This window comes from Rhipicephalus sanguineus, chromosome 5, assembly GCF_013339695.2.
Source record: "Rhipicephalus sanguineus isolate Rsan-2018 chromosome 5, BIME_Rsan_1.4, whole genome shotgun sequence".
NCBI classification, from domain to species: Eukaryota; Metazoa; Arthropoda; class Arachnida; order Ixodida; family Ixodidae; genus Rhipicephalus; species Rhipicephalus sanguineus.
In genome coordinates, this window is record NC_051180.1 from 17,314,546 (window position 1) to 17,339,014 (window position 24,469).

At 44.2% G+C, this 24,469-nt stretch overlaps 2 protein-coding genes across 2 annotated transcripts in view; both read left to right on the plus strand.

The window, feature by feature from the left end:
- The window catches only part of LOC119393297 (glycerophosphocholine cholinephosphodiesterase ENPP6), a 50,641-nt gene extending 27,205 nt beyond the window's left edge, over nt 1-23,436 (plus strand). Inside the window, exon 9 of the transcript XR_007416327.1 lies at nt 23,421-23,436. The gene's annotated coding sequence lies outside the window, so the exon portion shown is untranslated. The remainder of the gene's footprint in view (nt 1-23,420) is intronic.
- LOC119393301 (glycerophosphocholine cholinephosphodiesterase ENPP6) lies at nt 167-12,369 on the plus strand. Its single transcript, XM_037660242.2, has 8 exons — nt 167-817; nt 4,646-4,833; nt 7,887-8,055; nt 8,250-8,359; nt 9,424-9,585; nt 11,012-11,155; nt 11,822-11,942; nt 12,054-12,369. The coding sequence occupies exons 1-8, from the start codon at nt 520-522 to the stop codon at nt 12,263-12,265; spliced, it is 1,404 nt and encodes a 467-aa protein (XP_037516170.1). The 5' UTR covers nt 167-519; the 3' UTR covers nt 12,266-12,369.
- Nucleotides 23,437-24,469: the final 1,033 nt, after the last annotated feature.

Sequence of the window (24,469 nt, forward strand, 5' to 3'; positions counted from 1 at the left end):
CCTTGTATATTCATTTTTTTCTATATATGTGACGTTCGATAGAACACCGGGAACAACTTCAGAGGGCAGCAGAGTCTGCGAAGGTTTGCTGAGAAAATTTTGCTTTAAATATCAGGCAGGGCAAGTCGGGTAGCCCTTGAACAGCCAGCACACGCGCTGTGCGGCAGCGGAGTCCCCCCTCATGTGACGTCATACTTGACAGGGTGCCACTCAAATGTCAAGGGGTTAAGGCCAAATGCCTCGTGTAAACGGAACCTTTGTGTTCGCCCTCCTTCAAGCGCGACCCTTTGCCGACGGAAGAGCAACTCTCTCCTCTGCCGAACGGAAGACAGGCACAGCCGCGAACGCTTGTCGGGTCGGACTGCCGGTTACAGAAGTTTTCAGTTGGAATTTTCAACTACCTGCGTATTCCTACGCACCTGTTTCCCAGACGAGGACTCGTACGCTGCTAAAAACAGGCACTTATATGCGCCTTGGAGACACGTTTCCATTGTAGATCTCGACCGGTAGCGCTAAACAATGAGCCCTGCGATGCTAAGGTCCCCGCGCGGAGTCGCGTTCTCTCGTCTCGCTGAATGCGAGCTCCTACTCCTACTGCTCTCCGCGTTGAGTTTCTGCGGGTCCCACGCGTCGTTCTTAGCGCAAGTAAGTCGTCCGCGGGTTCTCCTCTTCATGGTCGATGGACTGCGCTGGGACTACCTGTCGGAACCACACCTGCCGGGCTTCGAAGAACTCGCTGATACGGGAGTGAAGGCCGAATACGTGGTGCCCGTCATGCCGGCAAATTCGTACCCCAACTGCTACAGCATCGTCACCGGTGAGCGTGTTTCTACAGTTTGTCAAAGTGGGTTTTTTGTCTAGTGTGTTAAATGCATCAAGAGGTATCAGCAGACACGGACGAGAAAGACACAAGTGTTTCTACGAATTTGTCACTCTGGAAACTATCTGTTGTGCTTTGCTAAGCGTGTTTTACGCCACAATAACTGTTTGTTGTGTTTCGCTTGTTAGTCACGTTTAACAGTACAAGAACTTATGTGTGCCAAGCTTTCTTCCGTTAAAATAACCGATAAAGGAACTATGGTTGCGCTCCCCCCTAGCCGCCTACTCTCGCACAATATGGGACTAAGTTAATAAAACTCTCGCACAATATGGGACTAAGTTAATAAAACCACAATCCGAATTCGCAAAGCCTTTGATATACAGTGTGTTTCAAGAAATGTGTCCAACCTTCTCAAAAAATTAGGAAAATGCAATATTTGCTCGGGGCTTTCAGAATTGCTTTTTCTGTAGCGGCAGGAATCTTAAGGTAGTTAAGGACATCATTTAGGACAGTAATTACGAAAGTTACATTAATTAACTTCTTAATTAGTGGAGTTAGGTGATTGTGTCAAATGGGAGAATTGAAGTTCTTCATGCGAGGAACCCATCTAAGCTTTGAAATTTCGAAAAAGCGTCCTCTAGTAATTGTTGTGGCGTAATGAAATTCAACGAAATGCAACGGATTTCAACAGCGAAAGCCATCGAATTCGGTTGAATTTCATTACTTCGTAATTATTACTAGATGCCACATTTTCGAAATCTGAATGTTGGGATTTGTTTCTGGCACGAAGAACTTCAATTCCCCAATTTGACACAGTCACCTAACTCTACTAATTAAAATGTTAATTAATTTAACTTTATTAATTACTGTCTCAAGTCATGTCTCTAACCATCTTAAGATGCCTAGCGCTACAGAAAGTAATTCACTCATTTTTGACGTCTCAGAAGAATATGGCATTTACGTTCTTCCATGTTTCTGTTTAGGTTTCGCCATTGAATTTGGTTGAAATTCATTACTTCGTAATTATTACTAGATGCCACTTTTTCGAAATCTGAAAGTTGGGTTAGGTTTCTGGCATGAAGAACTTCAATTCTCCTATTTGACACAACCACCTAACTCCACTAATTAAAAAGTTAATTAATTTAACTTTTTTAATTACAGTCCCAAATAATTTCTTTAACCAACTTAAAATTCCTGCCTCTACAGAAAAACCAATTCTGAAGGCAGCAATCAAATATCGCATTTTCCTGATTTTTTGAGAAGGTTGGACACATTTCTTGAAACACCCTGTATAGGTAAGTGCAGTCTGTCATAATACGTCCCGCACCATTATCCGCTCGTGTATGTTTTTAAGACCTGGTCAGTGCGTGGCGTGACTACATCGCTACAAAGGTATGAATACGCACGTTTGGAGACGCGCTAATCTCACGATTCCTAGCCAGTTAGAGCCCCGTGCATTGACCGGCTTCAGGTTCACAACGATCGCAAGTACCCTAACTTATTCATTAAAGTACTAATTAGCTGGTATGATTTATTTGCGTTACGAACAAGTACACGTTATCTTCTTTGTTTGAGAATGCCCTGAAGAAAAAAATAAAGACGAAGACACAAGGCACATTAATTGAACGCCGCCAGCGCCTAGTTCCATCAATTCCAAGCATCATTACACTACCGCAACAAAGCTAGCGCCTCCACTGCACAGCTGCTTAGAAATTTTAGCTCTTCACGTACAAAGCGTGTGCACCGCACGCCTTTTATGCGCGCAAGATCAACGATATTTAAATTTTTTGAACATCAGTAGTGAGGTCCTGGGACTTAATTATGTTCTCTTTAATTTATCTTCTGCACCTCCTCCTATAGCAGTGCTCCATTTGCAGTATTTCATAGCTGAACGAATTAGCGACGTTTATGTATAATGACCACGCCAATTATCATTATCTGACGGGCTGAGATAGACGAATATGTAAAAAAAGCTTCGTCTTGACAGAATATAAGCTACAAAACACTAAATATCTAAAGTACCAAACTTTGTTCTGAGATAAAAAGCTGCTTTCGAATAAAAATTACGTCCCCTTAGAAGAGAAAACCATAGAATACAGCGTTCCAATCTGGCGTGCCGAGGCCAGCAACACACCCCTATCACACGTGCCGTAGCTTCTACTACAAACGATGCCCCCAGAATGTAGGCGCGAACATACATTGGGTCACGACAACACCGCTGTATGCAAAGCCGCTCGAACAGATACACTGGGCGAAAGTGCCGCTTACGTCGAAGCGTGGCAGGCCGACTTTAAGGAGATTGTGTGCAGGACCTATACGAATGTGAAGTACAAAAAAATCAGTAATAGTGCTGAAGAATGCAGGGGTGCGTTGTCAGAAAGCTAACGGCACCAAAAAATGCCCGTGTCTTTGTAAGTGCTAAAGCGTAGAGTCGAAAACAAGACCTTAAACGAGCGAGCGAGAAACTAGTCGGAAGGGAAGTACAAAGAGAGGGGAGGTAAGATGCCGCTGCAGTCACTTGTTAGGTGCAAAAAACACGTTAGCGTAGGTTTGGTTTAAAAGAAATGTGAGGTGACGCGTGGAATTTGAACAGGAGTCACGGTATGCCAACGCTTACGTTCGCGAAGGGAGTGCTGCGCTTGAAAGCGGTGTTCTTTTAGGGGCGAAGCTCCTTAAAGCGGCACCCGTTCGTCCCCGTCGTAGTGCGTAACCAGTCTTAACGCTAGTACCAGATCTCGACCTCCAAGGTGGTGCCGTTGGGAGATTTCTCCTGTGCGTTGTTGAACAATAAAAAATTCGCAGCGTGCGCGTTAACTAAAAGCCGACTTCTTCTGTCTCTCATTCCCCATTAGCAGCCATTGTTTACCTCCAAGGTAGTGCCTGGTGAGATTTCTCCTGTGCGTGATTAAACAATAAAAATTCACAGTGTACATGTAAAATTAAAGTGAGCTGCAAGTCGCCATGACTCTCATCGACCCTTTAGTATAAACCGGCCCGATCTCACGTCGTTGATGTACTGGGCGTGAAGCTGCGCGACGCCGCCGCCAAGATCCTGCCGTACGAGAGCTTCGCCCCACTCATCATCATTCACCCTGTGGATATGCTGTGGAATTTTTTTCGGGTTTGAAAGTTAGCCAAAGGTTAGTGATCCGTAGATGGCATTGGAGGGCCACGGAAAAACCAAAAAATGAGGCAGCGCAGCGTTTCATGGGCTGGGCTTCGTTTGAGGAGAGAGAAACACTGGACATTATAAGTCTAGAAGAAAGTCTTAAGAATATGGATGAAGCGAACTGGTCGGCGCAAAAGCTAAGGGAACTGAATAAAATTCTTACTTTTTTGTGCACATTAAAAACTCGAGTCAGGAGGGAAGATTTTTCTTTTACTCCAGGAAACTCAACTATATTATAGAATCATATGATTTTCTGTATGACAACGGCAGGGATAGAGATTAATTTTATGAAGCTGCACAAGAAGTAAGAACCAGAGAGCAAACATAAATATTTGTTCTAGACCTGAAATATTGACACGTACTTCTATGCGCTAACCTTGGGATATTGACAAAGGGGGAGAAAGATCGGAGGAATCAAATGAAGATCCATGATTACGAGGAGGAGAAAGTGGAGAACAGAACCAAAAATGTATTGTAACTGTCGTGATGTGTCTTCTCATTTCGTAAGAAACTATTTAAAGACTATGTAGTGAATCCCTAGATGAGGGTATCTTTTCTTTCAAAGGCAGAATATTACTTCACCTTTTTGGGCATTGCATTATTTTTTCTCATAATGCAAGTGTACTAACTAAACTTCCTTCGTACTTCTCCCTCAGGTTTATATGCGGAGCGGCACGGTTTCGTGCAGAATTACATGTACGACGAGAAGTACGACGACTATTTTTTGATGGCGCCCCACCCGAATGCGTCAAACCCGCACTGGTGGAACCACGCGGAGCCAGTCTGGGTGACGGCAGAGAAGAACGGACTCCGCACCGGCATGTACTATTGGGACGGTTGCCAGGTGCGCCACATTGCTTCGCACGCGTACTTCATCCTGCAATGCTTACGCTCCCGTAGGCCTGCACTATGTCGTTTTCTTGGACTATTCGGGCTGCCGTCATGCTCACCCCAATCTCCTCTCCACGGAGACCGTGCATTAAGTACACGCGAATTAACCCCAGATGATCCAAATTAATCAGGAGTCCCGTCCGCAGCGTGCCTAATCATCACCAGAATGTGACATTCGCAAGAAAATCTTGAAAATTTCGAAAATTTCAATTTCTTGCACATGTATACCTGAGGTTAAATGTCATCTAGATTCATCGATTACAGTGCCTCCCAAAAGCACGGAGTTTCCTTCGGAGTTTAAGCCCATTATCGTGTAGCAGTAAAACCTACACGTTGAAGCCAACGTAGAACCCGCCGTGGTAGTTCAGCGGCCAGTGCCTTGCGCTGCTATGGTTGAGGATGCGGGTTCGATTCCAGCCATAGGCGCGCGCAAGAAAAGTGCACCCCCCCCCCCCCACCAATCATATGATGGGAGCAATAAATCTGCCTCATACCTGGGTGATTCCACGTAAGATCGAACAAACGATGGCTGGTCGACCTCTCAAATTTATTTCAAAATTTTATAGATTATTGCCTGATGAGTGGAAAGAAGAGATGCGCAATTTGTTTTGCCGCCAAAATTTTTTTCGAAGCACAGGAAATCAATAATGACGAAGAGGTGGAGTGGAGCGCTCATCCGCTCTGATGTTTTGGCCAACTTTCGTTATGAAATGCACAAAATATATTAAAGTTAAGTAGCTGAAATTTCTTTGACTAAATATATGCATGTTTTTGCATCTGCTCAGGTATTTTTAGTTTTTATGTGTAGTGTAGATGTTTTTATAAAAAACCTCAAAATTGGCCCAGGGAACGTTATTTTCTTTATTTGAACGCCCTTATCTCAAAAAAGTCTTGCACCAGAGCGACGAAAATTCCGCATTACGTTCTTCACATGCTTATCTACCAAACTGCCGAATCTTATAATTACATAACGTTTCAGTAAAGAGATATGATTGGGCTAACTTCAAGAAAACACCGAACAATGCAAACTTCTGACGACAATTAAAAAAACATTTTTTATATTTCTTAAACTTTGTCCACTTACTCTCCTCCACATCAGCTTTCACAATCATTGAAAACATGTTGCATAATGTTGTTGCACTGATAGTTACGTCCCCTCCAATCCAACCTGCGGGCCTTTTAATAAAACGAAATTCAATCCGGCCTGCATTTTATACACTTGCTGGGCAAGAAGCCGGAATTGCCAATCCTTGCCTAAGGGTCTTATTGGAGGGGCCGTAACTGTTAGTGCAACAACATTATGCAACATGTTTTCAATGTTTGTTAAAGCTGATGTGGAGGAGAATAAGTGGACAGTTTAAGAAACGTAAAAAATGGGGATTTTTTTAAATTGTCGTCAGAAGTTTCCATTGTTCAGTGTTTTCTTGAAGTTAGCCCGATCATATCTCTTTACTGAAACGTTATATAATTATAAGATTCGGTAGTTTGGTAGATAACCATGCGAAGAACGTAATGCGGAATTTTCGTCGCTCTGGTGCAAGACTTTTTTGAGATAAGGGCGTTCAAAGTAAAGAAAATAACGTTCCCTGGGCCAATTTTGAGGTTTTTTATAAAACATCTACACTACACATAAAAACTAAAAATACCTGAGCAGAAGCAAAAACATGCATATATTTAGTTACAGAAACTTCAGCTACCTAACTTTAATATATTTTGTGCAATTCATAACGAAAGTTGGCCAAAACAGCAGAGCGGATGAGCGCTCCACTCCACCTCTTCGTCATTACTGATTTCCTGTGCTTCGAAAAAATTTTTGGAGGCAGAACAAATTGCGGATCTCTTCTTTCCACTCATCAGACAATAATATATAAAATGTTGAAATAAATTTGAGAGGTCGACCAGCCATCGTTTGTTCGATCTTACGTGGAATCAGCCACCTTTACTTTGTCGAACCTGTCCCGCAAATGTTTAAAGCTCAAGGAGGTTATGGCCATGCAGGTTTTTGACGATAGTGGCGGTTGAGGACCACCGATGTTGCATTCCAAGAGCTGTTTGCTTCATACTTTTACCTACGGAAAGACGGGGACCAAAGGCAGGCCGTTCAGGGAAGCATGTCATCGCTTCATTTTCATGTTTGCAACCCCTGCGAAGCTTTTTCGTTCAAACTCGATCAACGGGGGGGACACACAGCGGTGAGAATTCGACCCCTCTCCTCCCCCCACATGGGAAACCCTGCGCACGCCTATGATTCCAGCCCACGGAGGCCGCGTTTCGACGAGAGCGAAATGCAAAAGGTATGCGAGTACTTATACTTAGGACGCGTTTACACACCCCAGGCTGGCAAACTTATGCTGGTGTACCCCACTACGGCGTGGCTCTTAACCACATAACAATTATGACATGTAAAACAGCAGATTTAAAAAGAACCAACGTTGAAGCAATCAATATTAACTAGACCACGTTCTGATATCGAGAGCTTTGTGGGGCAGTATTGTTAGTTTGCCCGAATTGTGTAGTGCTACTGCTTTAGCGGCTGTTTTACCCGTGCCGTTCTTCTTTTGTAGTTCGCTGCCGTGGTTGTGAAAAACGTTCCTTGCTAAATACATATATTCAGCTTGACATGTTTATTTCACTGTTTAAACGTGTCAGTTACCCGACGGGAAAGCTGAGTGCTTATGACATTTTGCTTGCACGCTGAATTGCGGGCTGGATTCTTTAGCGTGACATCCGTGTTACCGTATGTTAATTTAAAATCACCTTAAAGAACGCCAGGTTCATTAAGGCAATCCGGAGACTACTCTTACAGCGTTTTTCAAAACTCGTTTGCTACTTAACTCCACGATCTGAAACGTACGATTTCGCCTGCTTGAATTGAACTAAACTCGGAGCGGAATAAAGCACTACTTCATGGGAGTTAATTTTTAGCGTAAGATCACGTAGAGACATTTCCATAAATTATTCTACGAGCAAAGAATTTCACTGAAGTATATCTTTTTACCTTTGCAGGTGGAGATAAGAGGTGTCAAGCCCACGATATGCTTTCCCTATCGAAATTTCGGCAAGTGGCCAACGGCTGAAAGGGACACTAAAGCCGCACTTTCTGAAGCAGTGAGGAAGTTGAAACAGAACGCCCTTGACTTTGCGCTTGTTTATTACGAAGCCGTCGATGCTGCAGGTAAGTATTCGGGTGCGCGAAAAGTATGGGCGTGTACAGGGCCCCGCCTTAAGGGGCACCACAACCTGGTGGTGCCCCCCCCCTCCCTCCTCTCCCTGGCTGTGACTGAGACACTGCTTTGCAGCACTAACACGAGGTGATTAACGACAATATTGTACTACTTGCAACTGATTTAACCTGTACTTTTCTCACAGGACATGTATATGGCCCTGATTCGAAGGAACGCAAAGAAGCACTGAAAAGCGCCGACTACCTACTCAAGCACTTGCTTGACGAAGCCAGGAAACATAATATACGCGATCAGGTAAGGCAGGCGGATTCTTCTATAGTAAATACAAGGAGGAGTAGGAGGAAGGAAAAGCAGGAAGGTCAACCAGACGTGCGTCCGGTTTGCCATCCTACGCTAGGGGAAGGGGATTAAGGGATGAAAAGATAGAGAGATAGAAGGAAGCATAGAGTTTCCTACAATATTTACTAGAGAGAACTCTGGCGCTAGTGTTTATGGGAGCTGCAACGCATGGCGATTCAGCCAGCATGGGAATCATGGGTAGTACACGGATTTGTACACGGGCCCATACTGCGACAGCGAGTATTCTCGCTGTCGCAGTATGGGCCCGTCCGCTTCATGGACGCGGCCTCCGCTGATGCCGCAGGGCCTGACAGATATCCGAACTGGTCCCCGTTCATCGCCGATGAGCAAAGTAGGAGGCTTCACGAGGGGCACATAATATCGCGCAAAAAAGGCAAGCGATACCCGAACAGCGTAACCTGTAGCCCCTGTGCGGCTTTGCATAATCCCGATAAAATATTTAAATGTTATTAAATACGCAGAAAGCAGAAAGCACAGGACCGGGTTGATTGGCGGAACATGGGAGAGGCCTTTGCCCTGCAGTGGGCGTAGACAGGCTGATGATGATGATGATGAAATATAATGTGTTCCTGGACCTTTTCTACACCCTTTATGCAACGGGTTATGATGACAACGATAATTTCTGACAGAATTGAACTTGTCATGGGTAGAGGCCTTTCACAGCTAGGCGGCATAACCAAAAGAGTAATCTACAAACGAAAGTCGTCAACCGGAGGTGCCTAGGAGCTAAAGTTGAAACAGGAGGTGAACTTATGACAAACTCTGCTCCCGGAAGTTGCGTTACGGACAGTAAGTGGTATAATGGAAGTTATGAGTGACCCGAAAGTCACGTGACCGAAGTAGGTAACGACGTCAAGCAGGCAAGGGACTCTTTATTCAATCACGACGCAATGACTGAGTTTTCTCCACTTTTTCTTGAAGTAATTTAATAGTGGGACCACATCTGCAGCCATTACAAGTAGTCCACGAGCGAAATTTTACTATCGTTTTATGTTCAGCTCAGTATCATCGTGGTGTCTGACCACGGCATGACGGACACAAGCCTTGACAAGAACGAGCTGATCGACATTGAGCCACATATTGACGCCAGCGACATCCATTGTATGCTCGATGGTGGGGCGTTCTCTATGCTTCGGCCACACAGGGGCAAGATTGACAAGGTGAGCCCGATAATTTTACGTAAGTTTTCTTTGCTCATATAAAAACGCCAAGGCCGCATCGGGAAAACATTGAAAGGTTGTAATACTTCAAGTTTCTCGTGCCATAATATTTAACCGCGTCAAATGTTGCTATACATTATTTTACGGGTTTTATGCAGAGATACGCAATGCGAATAAAAATTTTTGAAATATAAAAATAATCGAGAACTGACATGCATTTTGCAACCATCTTTGTCGCAGTTTTGTTTTGTGCGCTGGATGTGTACGGTAGTATTTTTCCTAGTCAACGTGAATTTCACGAACTGCAAACGGTACGGTATAAAACTGCTGCAATACGATACGTTGACAAAAAGCTCCAAGTAGCGCTTCTCCATTGAGGACTGCACGGGTGCGTCACGAACATATTCAGCGTTTTTTGCTGTCGCTATATGCTGCGCAACGGTTTCTCGTAACGGTGCAAATACTACAATTTTTATTACTGTGTTATTCGCGCATATCCTCTTAATAAGTCCGCTTCAACTGTCGCGCAACTCCGCCGTCTTATTTCCCTCTTAGGCAAAACGCAAAAGAAACGAAAAATAATTTATGTCGGCTTCGTACTCCGAAACGTTTGAGGAGTCGGTGTAAATTCAATGATAATAATATCTGGGGTTTAACGTCCCAAAACCACGATATGATTGAGGGACGCCGTAGTGGAGGGCTCCGGGAATTTCGACCACCTGGGGTTCTTTAACGTACACTTAAATCTAAGTACACGGGCCTCAAACGTGTTCGCCTCCATCGAAAATGCAGCCGCCGCGGCCGGGATTAGATCCCGCGACCTTCGGGTCAGCAGTCGAGCGCTATAACCACTAGACCACCATGGCGGGGTGGTGTAAATTCAGTGACATCAACTTTGAATTTAGCTTTGTACCTATGAACCTACGTATAGCTTTGGACGAGTTGGCTCTACGTTGGTATACGTTCAGCGCCTGAGAAAAATACACCTTGCGATAACATCCATTACGAAGCGTATCCGATAGTCTGCCTGAGACCGAAGTTTGTTGTGGAAAACAGATCTGGTTTAGAACTGTTATCACTCGAGAAGTATAAAACAGTTCTTAACACAAGGTGCAAAAGCAAGAAGTGACACACTCAGCGCCATGTTTGTCACTTCTTGCTTTGTCCCGTGTGGTAAGCGCTGCTTTATATTTATCATGTAAACCTGCCTACGCGCCCAATCTGCCTGTCTTCAGTTTGTTATTACTACTATACAGGGCTCGTCCTCGTATTCATGTCCGACTGCCGTCGTAGGCTGGTTGTAAAAGCACAACTCAACCTCAAATATCTTTCGTAGCAATCGAAGCTGCTTGTTGACATGTGTTCAGCACTGCTGAAACAAGGCCTCTGAAGTAAAACGTGTGAAATTGCCTTCGTAAACGTGCAGGTGTACGCCAAGCTGAAAAGCGCGAACATTAAGGGCCTCAACGTTTTCAGGAAAGAAGAACTGCCTGAATCGTATCATCTCAGGGATTCGTACTTGACGCAACCTATTGTGCTGACTACTGATCCGGGTTACCTGCTTGTAAAGGTAAGCTTTATACTTTAACGAGTAAACGGCGTCTCTTGTGGTCCTTTGTTCTCCTGGACAGTTATCTGACAGCCACTGTTCAATTCAGGCATCGCCACTGTCCTTAATATTGATTGGCATCAGTGATCGTGTGTATTTATTTATTTATTTATTTATTTATTTATTTATTTATTTATTTATTTATTTATTTATACACATATCTCACAGGATACAGTCTGGAACATTTCGTGAGAAGGGGTTATTACAGAAATAACAGCACAAAAATATGGTGCAGTGCACTGTAAAATTCATTACCGTCAATAGGGAAATGTATGCAAATTACAGACATTAATACCTAATTACATAAATCACGTGGCTGTCCAACAGCCGCGCGATTTTGCCAATGATAGTACCTGCATCTCCCTTACTTTTCTTTCGTCATGACTCTGCCATTGCGCAGGGTTGCAAACCGAACGCGTGCTTGGCTGGCCGTCATGCCGTTGTTTTATTTTCTCTCCATCTCCCATAGTTCAATAACATAAGCTTGCAGCTATAACATCACAACCAACATTTTCCTGTTAACCTAACCTGATAGAAATTTTTGAAAACTTTGCAGAGGTGACATTATTGTTTTATTTTTGACACAACTTTGTTGAAACCTTTATTTTACGTATTTTTTTTTTTCAGCTTCGACTTACGGAGAGTGAGAAGCAAATGCCGAAATCAAACAGGACAGTCGGCGGGGGCCACGGCTACGACCCCATGAAACTCGCAGATATGCGTGCCATCTTTCTGGCCACTGGTCCAGGTTCGTTGTTGGGAAAAACATGTTTACTTTGAACACACCGAGTATGAGCACATTTCTGCGCACCAAGATTTTGCCTGGTCGTGTATTATAGGCGACATTCTCTCTGTGCAGGACTAAAACAAGGCTTTCAGAGTGGACCTATACGCATGGTGGACCATTACAACGTCATCTGCAGGCAGCTGGGAATCCAGCCGCTAGAGAACAGCGGAAGCCTAGAGAATGTGCGGGACATATTTGTCGATGGGGCCGCCGCCAGCAGCGCGGTCGCTTCATTGTCTTTACTACTCGTCCTCAACATCCTGCTCGCGGCACGTGTTTACTGATAGCACGTGTTTACAAAGACTGGCTAATAAAAGCGAAAAAATAATTGTTGACCACTGCTACAGCTATTCCGTCACAGTATCATGTAAAAACTGTTCCGGCGAGCATTTTCTACCTACATTTCGTGCGCATATAACGCGTAACTCGTTCTAATGTTTTAGGCTTTGGTGTAGTCAGAGGGGTGGCTTGGGAGGTTCAACCCGCCACCCCAACCACCAAAATTTTTACATTTTGTTTGTGTATAGGCGTACACATGTACGCCTATACAAAAACGCCTATACGCCTATACATGTGGCGTACACATGTATAGGCGAACAGAGGTACGAATACACATAAAGGGAAGTCGGAGGACACCCCCCCCCCCACCTCCATAAAAAAAATTCTGGCTATGGCCCTTGTTAGAGGTGATCTAATTGCGATTTCTTAAATTTCATTTTGAGGTCAAACCTACGTCTTAGATATTAGTCGTACTGTTTTAACAGCACTGAACAATCTGCCACAGTTACCCGAGTCCGTCGAATAGCAGTTTTCGAAGGTACGCCTTATTTCTCTAGGAGGTCGCATCGTATCATCAGACAACTCTTGATTCTTGTGGTTAACAAAGCTGTGGAAAACTGGCGTGAGATAAAACGTTGACTGGGCATTAATATTAGTGGTAGGCACCTGCTTATCATAAAAGTCTATGTATACTAACAAACTAAATGCAAATAAATCCCTAAATATTGAACGTATGAGGTACAAGAAATCGTGTGACAATTCTTCATATGGTACGCGATGAAATGTCCATCGATTCAGCCCTCGCTGCTGCCTTCGGCTTCCAGAAATTCCTCGTGAAGACTGGACTGGTTGCCTCGAGTTTGCTCGGTCGTTGATGTACCTGAAAATTGTCGCTTGATTACGAAGAATGTAGGTTATGCATTAATTTCGAGGCAGTAAAATAGTCTAATAGAACACTAAATTGCAAGTTTGACTTTAGCGTTCAAATAATGTTCGTAGCAATTCATCCTGGATTGACTTACATATTAATGAAGAACCCATATGCAGCAAATCTCATTTCATTTAGACAAATTTTAATTACTTGCCCACATATGAAAACACAAAGACGAGAACACTTCGGTATATTCTATAAATTGCACATACCAATGCACGCAATGCTGCAATTTTAGGAGATGACGCGCTGGTACATGTGGCTGACGTGATCAACATTTTAGACGAAACAATTTTTTTAAAATGTTAAGTACTGCAGGGTCTGCTGCAGGTAATGAAACTTCAACACCCTGTGGCTGGTGCAGCGTAGCCTTAGTATCTTTTATGCCATTAAACCCAACTAAACTAGGAATAAGACAACACGATCTTAGGAGGACTACCCGTTGTTTTAGAGCAAGAAGCTACTCCTACAACGTGTAACATAGTCAATTTTGCCCTGCGCGTTGTAGTTCCTACAATTCTAATCTACATAAGCTGCTGAAGCAGCGTCCTGAATGCCATTTATGAACAACATCTGTTGGCATAAACTCTGAACCTAGAAATCAGTTGGCATTTGCACTCATACAGCAGAAGGCACGGCGTGCACTTGAGAAAAGTTAGCGTTTAAACGTAATTGCAACCGTGACAACAGGTGTCTGAAAGTCACGGTCATGTTGCACGTACAATGCAGTGATAACGATACATTCGTCCGACAAACTTATTCTTACAATTATTCCAAAACGTGCGGCTGCGCTAGCGAGCAAAAAGCCGTAATCGCGAACTAAGCATGCCGCGTCGCAATTGCCGACGCACAAATTTAGGCTATTCAATGTGCACAAATGGAAAAATGCACTATGCATCTATAAATATTGTTTATTTTGTTTCTTTTTCTTAAAGGGTTATTCACACCACAGCTCTCAGTTGTCCTTATTATTATGATCTTTTTTTTTGCGTCAGATGAAATGCCAGGCACTCAAGAGCTCATAAAATGTACTGGTAAGGGTGAGTGAACCTTGGAAAATTAAGTACATGCTTTTGAAAGCTACTTGCGTTTCCTGCTGTATCCTGACGTCACGACGCGGTATGATTTCGTCAAGTGCTCGTGCAAGATATCCTGACGTTTCCACGGCCGCTCCGCACCGTGGCTCCGTTGGCGACGTGCAAGCGGTCATTTTGTACGTTTTAGTAATTGACGTCATCGCAACTAGTCATATTGGTGCGTAAGTCACCAGAATTGATACTGTAGCCTGACGTCACGCTAGTGTCAGTGTGAGTAGGTGCGCCATGCGAAAAGTGACCTTAACATCGAAATGAAATATCTAATGAGCATTCCCTTACCTTCTTCACACTAGCTCAGAGCCGTCTCTGTATACATGAGATTTGTGCGGCAGAGTCAGCTTTGAAAATTGGTGTCGGTACCCTTTTAATAAGCTTTCACGGAAGCTCATTGAAGGGATATGTTTCCGTATGTTTCCGTAAGAATCTTACGGAAATATATGGATAATATATGGAAAATACAGGGAATACATATGGATTCCGTGTTGGAATGGCGTACCGAACGCTTCAGTAGGGGCACGCAGCCCTTGCTTGCGATTTTGTTTGCTATTGCATAATATGTGAATCACTGGCGTAAGCAAAGGGGGGGGGGGGGGGGGTGAAGGTTAACACCTTCCCCCCCCTCCGCCCGAAATTTTCTAAGATTGCATGTGTATATGTACAAGCACACATACATACAAACACACGCACGAACATACACTAAGTATGGTTGAACCATACTTTACGAAAAAAACTTCTGGCTACGCTGCTGATGTGAATGGTAGCAACCATCTACGCGGCGTGCACACACCATACCTGTCTCCGTAGAGACACTGCTAGAGGGAGTAATGGGTACGCTCGGTGTATCTTGCTTGGGGGGCACGCCTTTAGACCTCGTAGGAGGGTGCGGTGCCGAATCATCATTGTCATCTGCGAAAAAAAAAAAAAAAGATTCGGACAGCTTTTCCACGTTGCACAAAACCCGCTTTAGACCACAAAAAAAAAAAGCACGGTAGTGCGAGCCAAATCATTTGGAACATGTTTTTTACCTGTCTTCAGGTAAAACACTATTCCTCCGAGACAGAGAAACAGAACGAGCGATGCTCCAATAGTGACAATGAAGAGTTCTTTCGCTTGCGGCGACGACTGTTTCACGACTCTGCATACACGAAGCAAACAGGTCCACAAGTGAATACGCTGCGAATATTAATTAACGCGGTATGAAGTAGACAAGGCCAGCAGATGTACTACACAGGCAATATGCAAATCAACAGCCAACTTTGCTCTCTCGAATCTATTTCCACTGGGAATTCATTCCGGCTATAAAATATGGAGAAGCGATTGCTCTGTGAAAAATTGATTGGCGAAATATCGTGTCTTTTGTTCGAACCTATTTGTTCAAGGTAATGGTTGGTTGAAACAAAGTTCAACGTTTCCTTACATATCTGCCAAAGGTGCACATACTGGTACCAAGAGTTTCGTGGTATATAGCATTCCTGCGAGAGTGCAGGCTCCTGCTTCCTTTTACGAGGCATGACACAACTTGAATTTTCACGCGCCATAATGCCAATTATGAATTTGTTTCAGACGAAACCGCGAGATCTGGCACGCAGACCAGTAATATAACCTATTTCGATAGCAGCTACGTTTTTCTTCTGTTTCTAGTAAATTTACAAACGCTTTTAATTTACTGATTCACTATTGATTCTGGCGAAAGGAGATATCGGTCTAATGCAGAAAGGTGTAGTTCTTTTGCCTTACTCGTTTTCCACAGACTGTTCTCCCGCTCCTGGCTCTCCTGCAAGAAGATACTAAGTATCATGAAATACAGCTTTTGAGGTTACGACTGCGTTAGTGCCTTTCTTTTCTTTTTTTTCCTTCTCTTTCTTTTTCCCATTTTTTTCTGATACCACGCTTCTATTGTACGCCCTTGTGCGAAATTAAAATATTGGTAATTGACGTCTTTTAACCAGAAATCGCATGAGGTTGACAATGAAACCATTAATAGGACATAGAGAACTACTCGTTTATTTCACTTGAACGGTAGAAATAATAAAGTAAACGGAAATTGAAGTAGGTGGAGAGACAAAGGGAGGCAGCCGAATCTACAAATCTGCCGGATTTTGAGTGCGATGTTCTATTTTTCTTCCCGTCCACTTTTTTAGTACAGTCTTGCATGCATGCACTGAATTTGGCCCCGAGGACGTTAGGCAACGCCACTCACAAGCCTGGCGGTGCTTGCCGAAAATACAGCTACAATTATAAGCTTGCACTCTTTGCTTTCCCTGTAATAACTACTTGACCAGGTTTTGAGACGCTGCAGTATTAACATTGCCCATTGCACCATTCTTGCCGTATGTTCTGCTTTTGCCATTTACAACGTTTTAAACCGCATGTCAATGTCAGTGTCTAAAACAAAGACGTCACAGGAAAGCACTTATATTCAGCTGACCTTGTTCTTGCCTCTGTGTTTTTCTGTCGATTTGAATCACCGTGAAGCTTGAGCAACTTGAGTAACCGCTTGTCCGAAAGGTGAGATACATCCGCGCATGCTTCGTAATTCAACTTCTATGAATGCTTATGCTCACGCGAAAATTGCATGGCGCTCTAGCGCATGCATGTACATGTTACGGAGTAAGAGTCTGCCGACGTCGGTTGATTGGTTGGTTGTTCCTAGGATACTTGGCGCAATCAACACCGGGGGATCGACCATGAATCGTATCGTGCCTTGCTTACAAAATTATCTTGATAAAAGAATACGTTCAGGAATAGATAGTTTAACAGTAACTCATTATTGATATAAACAAATAAAAATTAGGCGAAACCCTTCTTAGAATCTACCGCCTGTGGAATCCGAGGATGTCATAAGCAATAGAAAGAAAAAAACATTCCTATAGTAATTGAACGATGTACTTACGTGACTCTTCCGAAGCCATCGTGTCTGCGTGCCGTGCAAACAGGTTTCGTAAGATGTTTAACTGCTAAAACCGTAAGGTTGTCTGAACATCACGATGAAACATGGTCCAATTGTCACTGACTTCTTCTTCTTCTTCTTCTTCTACATTCGCGCTTCCGGATTCGAGAACCTATAGGGTAAGTTTATTTTGTACCAGCCACCTTCACCGCTCTAAAAACACATTGTCTTATAAGCAGAATGCTTTATTTACTGGTGTAGGTTCTGGCAGCATTAGTAGTCCTGTGTACCTTGTGCACACAGAAAAAATTACACCAACTAGATTCACGATTGTAGCATTTTCTCTTTTTTTCTATTGCGCGACTTCTCGCTGCGTACGTACCGACTAAACCAGATATATAACTAATATAAAATAATGTATCCTACCTTAGTACTAAGCTTGATCGATCCTTAGGGTGCAATTACGCGAATTATTATCCAGTATAGTAGCCACGGAGTTACCGAGGCGGGTCTTTCTGAAAACAAACCCTTAAAGTCTAATCTCATTAGACTTGAAGAAAACTGCTGACACAGTCACCCATGCCTGGCTGCGCTGTACATGACCTGAATTTTCTTACACTGTGAAAAGCCCGTATCTAGCAGATTTAACAAGAAAACAAAGCAAACAGTTAAAAGCAACGCTACTGGTTTCTTATAATAAAGGTTGTCTGGAGTGACCATGTCGGCAAGTGTTGGGAAAACACAACTAATGGCTACGTTCGGCCCCTTACGATGTTTCTTATAATTTTGCGCCGGCCTCTCTGCGAACAATAGAACTTTTTAACTCTACATCTTGAATGCTGTCAGTGTAAAACATATTCGAGAGATAAATTATACAGTGTTTTGGTCAGCGGCTTTGCTCTGTACAGCTTTCAGTCCATTTACGGCGCCTTGATTTGACTGTACACATCCGGTCCAGCGCCCCATGGAGGTATCGACTCATGGAAGTCTCCAGTCTCGTGTAAGCCTCCAGTCACGTCGTGAATCCACTGCTCGATGGCCGAGGCACTGGTCAGCAGAAGAGGCAGCTCGTGCGTCCTGTAGCAGTCACCCCGCGATATTACGCCTGCCAGGAACCACACCCGATTGTCGAAGGTGCACTGCAACGGCCCACCAGAGTCGCCCTGCGCACAGGAGGAAACATAACGTGCAGCTTTCACGAGTAAAATCTCAATCAATCAATCAATCAATCAATCAATCAATCAATCAATCAATCAATCAATCAATCAGAATTTTTTTATTCCGGTGTACAGCGAACAGGAGCGTAGCCAGAAATTTTTTTCGGGGGGGGGGGGGGGGTCAACCATACTTTATGTATGTTCGTGCGTGTGTTTGTAGGTGTGCGTGTATATATACGCAAACAAAACTGAAAAACTTCGGGGGGGGGGGGGTTAATCCCCCGCCCTTGGCTACGCCCCTGACAGCGAACACTGTATACCGAGGAAATTGGGCTAAAGGTGTGTCAATACACCTGACGAGGGCCCAACCTCCCTTCGGTAATCCAGGCACATGTTGCAGCATGAATTTCACAAAAGTGTTACACAGTGATGATACCGTATTATAGAATGTTATACAATGTGTCAGTTATACAATGCATGAAATCTGCCTGAAAAGCTCCAATTTTTAACAGCGGAGCTGTATTAAGCTCGGCAAAACTCCGTTGTCGTCCCTTATTTACTGGTTGAGCGAGGAGGAGCCACGTTAAGAGAGGGGGAGCCCAGCCTGGCTATGCCAAGGCACGCAAAGCCAAGAAAGGAGCATAGTATAGTATAGCAAAGGGTAGTGAGGGTGAGGAGGAATGATGTGAAGGTGAGTAGGAAAGAAAGGAGGAAAGGGAGATGGTAAAGCATAGCTTCGCCATGTACTGTATAATATAGCAAGGGGGTGTAAAAGGGAAGTGAGGGAGAGGAGTGTTGCGAGAGTGAGGAGGAGGGAAATGAGGGGAGAGGGTAAAGCATAGAATAGCCATGTATATTATTGTATGTTAAGGGGTGGGAAAGGGAAGTGAGGGTGAGGAGGAGGGAAAGGAGTAGGGGAAGGCCACCAGTTCCGTTGTTTCTTCAGTCTTCGCACCACTAGCGCGTAGTTACCCCAATTTTTTTGCTTTGAGATATAATAACTGGTTGATGGTGCTTAGCGTCTCAGCGATGCGCTGTACTCGATGTGTGCGTACGCTACGGCAACGCAGGAGGCTTACACGCAGAAAAAACTTATCTTAGTTTGCCCCTCCATTTACTAACATGCAACACCGTCCGAGAACCGCTACCATAATTGTTTGTGATTTGCAAACTTTTAGTAAAGGTGCTCCACCGGTGGCAGAAACCACCACACGGGGCTCGATGCCAAATCCTTCAAAGCAAGAACTGCTGTATAAAGAATTGGTAAACACTACGCTGGCAATCAAATAACATGGGAAGCGGCTCACGTCCTTTTGACTCGCATACGTTAAGATGTGGCAGAGAATCCATCATAAAAACACAGCGCTAATTTAAACATGGACAGAGAAGCAGCATACGAGGACGGGCGCTGACTGCCAACAAATCCTTTATTGCCTTTGTATGCTGTTTCTCTGTCCATGTTTAAATTAGCACTGTGTATTTATGATGGATCCGTACCAACGAGCTCGCATCCAAACTCTTCTAAGTCAAGTTGTAAAGAAATGTGCGCTTTGCAGGACACTTCGACTTACAAAACAGGCTCCCTGTCGCTTCCCGAGTTGGCCAGCACACATTGCGCCCTCTACCACAGCCCTTACGCCAACGAAACGGGCGCAATATTGTGGTGGCAGTACAGGCATAGGAACATGCATAAGACTCCTTGGCTGGGTACCATCATCTGGAAATAGAGTACATTGAAAACAGCTATCATGATGTTATAATAGTTTCCCTGCATCTTATATCTATGAGGCTCTTTCAAGAACTTGTCTAATTTATTCAGCGTTTAGGGCTTATCACCTAATCGAATCGGTAAGAGCGACAGTGGACAAGTGAAGTTACAGTCCGGTTAGGGAAAGCGTTCCTTTTTCTGAACGCATAACGTCCTGCATATACTCGTCGACGAGGTCGTTTGACTTCATTCCAGTACAGCGCCCAACTCCAACCCCCGACATTGCAAGACTTGTGAACACTTCAGAAGGGGGCCACAAATTTGGCGGCTACCGCGCCACTGGAGCTTGGAAGGCCGTAACGTTGCGTATACAGGGGCAAAAGCTGATTTCTGAAAACCTGGTACAAACACTCTGCTCGTTTTCCACGAAGCTTTCCATCGCATCATTGGATGCAAGCATACGCGTCACCTTCGCAATCTCTACAACACAGTAGGAAATAACTTTTATTTAAAACGGCAAGATTTGGAAGGATTGGCTCCGTCCCCTGGTCTGAGCTGAGCAGTGCGGTCTCCCACTGCTCTCCGTTAATATATATGTTCTATTTTGCCCTGTTACTCAGAGGCAAGCCCATAATATATGATTCAGGTCTGCCCTTTGATGACAAAACCTGCACATCATCATCATCAGCCTGACTACGCCCACTGCAGGGCAAAGGCCTCTCCCATGTTCCGCCAATCAACCCGGTCCTGAGCTCGCTGCTGCCACCTTACACTCGTGGCAGCAGCAAGCAGCAAACCTACACATATCTGAGTATAACTCCGGGTAGTAGTGGTGATATGCGACTGTATTCGGAAAGTGTTTGTAAGAGGCGCCATGCCGTCGCATGCTGCTTGCTTAGCGAGATGTGTGCCGTGGGGAAGCGGCCCTTCCTATAGCCTGCAGTGCTTGGCAATCTCCCCCTAACTAACTACAAGTTAACTACAATTTTTAGCGATTCCGGCGAGATCTTATCCTTAGTGTAATTTTTAACGGTGGTTTTAAAGTAGCTGATTATGACATTGGCTTTTGTGGAGGCTAGTGCTAGTGCTATAGCCACCTCCTCCACCACTTCTGCCTTCCCTGTACGTATAGTGCCGCTGACCTTGGAGTCCCCTTGAATATTCGTTTCTACTATCGCCATGTTTCGGCCATTCTCGTATTCCGCTGCATATACATAGACCGCGTCTCGAGCGTTGCTGAATCTTTTATGTAGTACCTCCGCCCTTTCCATCCTATCTCGGCGATGCTCAAGATGCATATTTCTAGGTAAGGGAAGTACTAAGATATGTCTCCTCACTGAGATTAGTTTCTGCTTGCCGTCTTACTTCAAACACTGTGACGTAAGTTCGGTGCACAGAATGCCTCCTGGTGTGGCATTCACATGGCGCTACACTGAAAAACAATTTGCACTTTTTTGGGGTCTATTCTTTTTTTTTTCTTTTTAATCCAACAGCCATAATCGTCGTCTGGCTTGCTTGAGTTTCCTTTATTTTAAACTCGGCGTTCGCGCTTTCTTGTCAGTAACGTTATGTGACGCTGAAAGCGAGCATGTCATTCGTGACTCGAAAGTACCGGTCACACGGCGGTTTATAAAAAGAAAAGCGTGCAAGATAGACGACGGAAGACGCTTGAAATGGTGCAAACAATCTTAGACTGTAATTGCACCTAACCGATGCCGAGAGCATCCAGGCTTGTGATCGATTTCATGCTGCTACAAGGGCTAGCGCATGTACTTTGCGTGTGCGCAGCACACGAGCTTGACCGACAGACTTTAAGTTCTTTCCTTGAAAACATCGACGCCAGACCATTCTCTGGTGGCGTTGCTTTTGCATTTTTCTCCATCCGGGGTTTCATAACGCGGATAGTAATCTAGCACGCTCAAATTTTAAAAAAATGCAATGCGCCAAGAAAACGTAAGTAAGGGTACACTTCTTACTCTGTACTCCGGATCCAGTGATCACGCAGAATGCGCCGACAAAGTTTGCTTCTTTAAAAGGCAAGCAGATCGGCGTGACGCTGGACAACATTTGCGCGCTGTACGCCGTCTGCTGTACGTGCAGTAGGGCGATATCGTGTGACACTCCACTATAAGTGTGGTAGTGTATCTGTAAGAACAAAAGAATAGGAAAATCAGAAAATTGCGCCGGTGCTGAGGGCGCGCAACTTAGGTCGACAAGCGCAGGCCGGGGATCAACGCTTGCGACGTAGGATTTGTGCGTCTAATTGTTTTACACAATTTACCACATAGCAAAATAAGGAAACGAAATTAAAATTATGCACAGCACCATCAGGTTTATTAGGCCTATAGTCCTTACGGCCGCTAACACCAGCGGCAGACCACGCACTGCTTGCGGCCCCACCGCGCCTAGATGTCGCCACCTGTCTCCCAGATCATCACGGATGTCCTCGCACACATATGCGTGCGCACGGGGGAGGGGGGGACGCCCCTTAGTCCCCTAAGAGGGGGAGGGGCGCAAAGTCTGCCCCATACATTCACTTAGTAGGGAGGGCGGGGGCGCTGCGATGAACCTTCGCCCCCCATGATGAGGAACCCTGCGCTCGTCTATACTCACACAGATAGTAAAAATATGACGTGTAAATGATTTATATACCACTTCAAATAGGCGATTTTATTCATAAATGGGGAGAAATAATCAATCAATCAATCAATCAATCAATCAATCAATCAATCAATCAATCAATCAATCAATCAATCAGTCAGTCATTCAGTCAAGTGTGTTCTCCACGAGCCGACGTTCATAATTTTCTCGTTTTTGGGTTTATAAACTCTCAAGCCTACTCAAACCTACTCAAGCAGCCTTGAGTAGGTTATTTCTACTCAAGGCTGTCAGTTAATGACGTTATAACCAAGGTCGCCGGGACGAATCCCGGCCACGGCGGCTGCATTTTCGATGGAGGAGGAAATGTTTCAGGCCCGTGTACTTAGGTTTAGGTGCACGTCAAAGAGCCTCAGGTGGTCAAAATTTCCGGAGCCCTCCACTACGGCGTCTCTCATAATCATATCGGGATTTTCGGACGTTAAACCCCAGATATTATTATTATTATTATTATTATTATTATTATTATTATTATTATTATTATTATTATTATTATTATTATTATTATTATTATTATTATTATTATTATTATTATTATAGTGGGCACAGAATTATTGTTCTTGGGGATTTCAATGCACCTGGAATTGACTGGAGCACGCTTACCTTTTCTCATTACAATCATTTCACAGAGAAAAAGTGCAGCCTGCTCTTGGACTTTCTGGCGTTTAATTCCCTAGTGCAACATAATTCAGTCGTCAATTCCAGTGGCAACGTCTTAGACCTGTGTGTGTCAAACGATCAACCCCTTGAAGTTTCCCGCTCCAACATCTCTCTTGTACGTCCGGACAAATTCCACCCACCACTTAACGTAAGATTATCTGCATCAGCCGAAACAACGAGCTACAGCAGTTACGTAAACAAATCTCCAAGATTTGCGTTCAAGCGAGGTGATTACACGGGCCTCTATCATCACTTGTCCACCGTTGAGTGGTCACAGGTTACTGACAAACCTAATGTTGATGACCAGGTTGATCGGTTTACGGAGCTTGTACTGAGCAGCATGCTTAATTTTATTCCCCAGTATACACCTAAACAACGTAAATATCCCCACTGGTTCTCATCTGAACTTATCAGTGCACTGAAGCATAAAGATCACGCACACAGGAAATCTAAATGTTCTCCATCCAGCGAGTGGAAGGAAGAGTTCAGCTTTTTTCGAACTCTCTCTAAACGCCTATATAAACGGGATCATAGTTCGTACATTCAATTCTTAGAAAAAAGCGCCTCTGACAGGCCGGCTGAGTTTTGGAAGTATGTGCGTAAACGGTCTAGCAAAAGCGGAGAGTCCTTCAGACTACTAGACTCAAATGGGGTAGAAGTGCATGCCGTCGCTGACTGTTTTGCCACACATTTCTCATCCGTTTATAAGGCCTCAGACTCCAGCACTGATATCAGACAACAGCCCAAGGCAGTTAGCTCATCCAGTGCTTTGTCGCTGGATGAAAATCTTATCAGCGAATGCATTAAGCGCTTAAAACCATCCTTATCATGTGGCCCAGATGGCATCCCCTCCGCCATACTAAAAGCATATGGTACTATATTTGTCCCAGTACTGACTAAGATATTTAATAACTGCCTGGACACTTCCACATTTCCTAGCATGTGGAAAACTGCTCGTGTTTTCCCAGTATTTAAGTCGGGCTCTAAGACAGATGTTTCTAATTATCGCCCGATTTCTCTACTATGTGCCACATCAAAGATCTTCGAACTGGCTCTTCACAAAATATTGTCTTTTAGTGTGAAAAACTCACTGATTCCAAATCAACAT

Excerpts from the sequence above, each read along its gene's own strand:
- LOC119393301 (XM_037660242.2), top strand. The coding sequence starts at position 520 with ATGAGCCCTGCGATGCTAAGGTCCCCGCGCGGAGTCGCGTTCTCTCGT. Across the intron at positions 818-4,645 it reads CTGCTACAGCATCGTCACCG|GTTTATATGCGGAGCGGCAC; the intron begins GTGAGCGTGTTT and ends CTTCTCCCTCAG. Across the intron at positions 11,943-12,053 it reads CTTTCTGGCCACTGGTCCAG|GACTAAAACAAGGCTTTCAG; the intron begins GTTCGTTGTTGG and ends CTCTCTGTGCAG.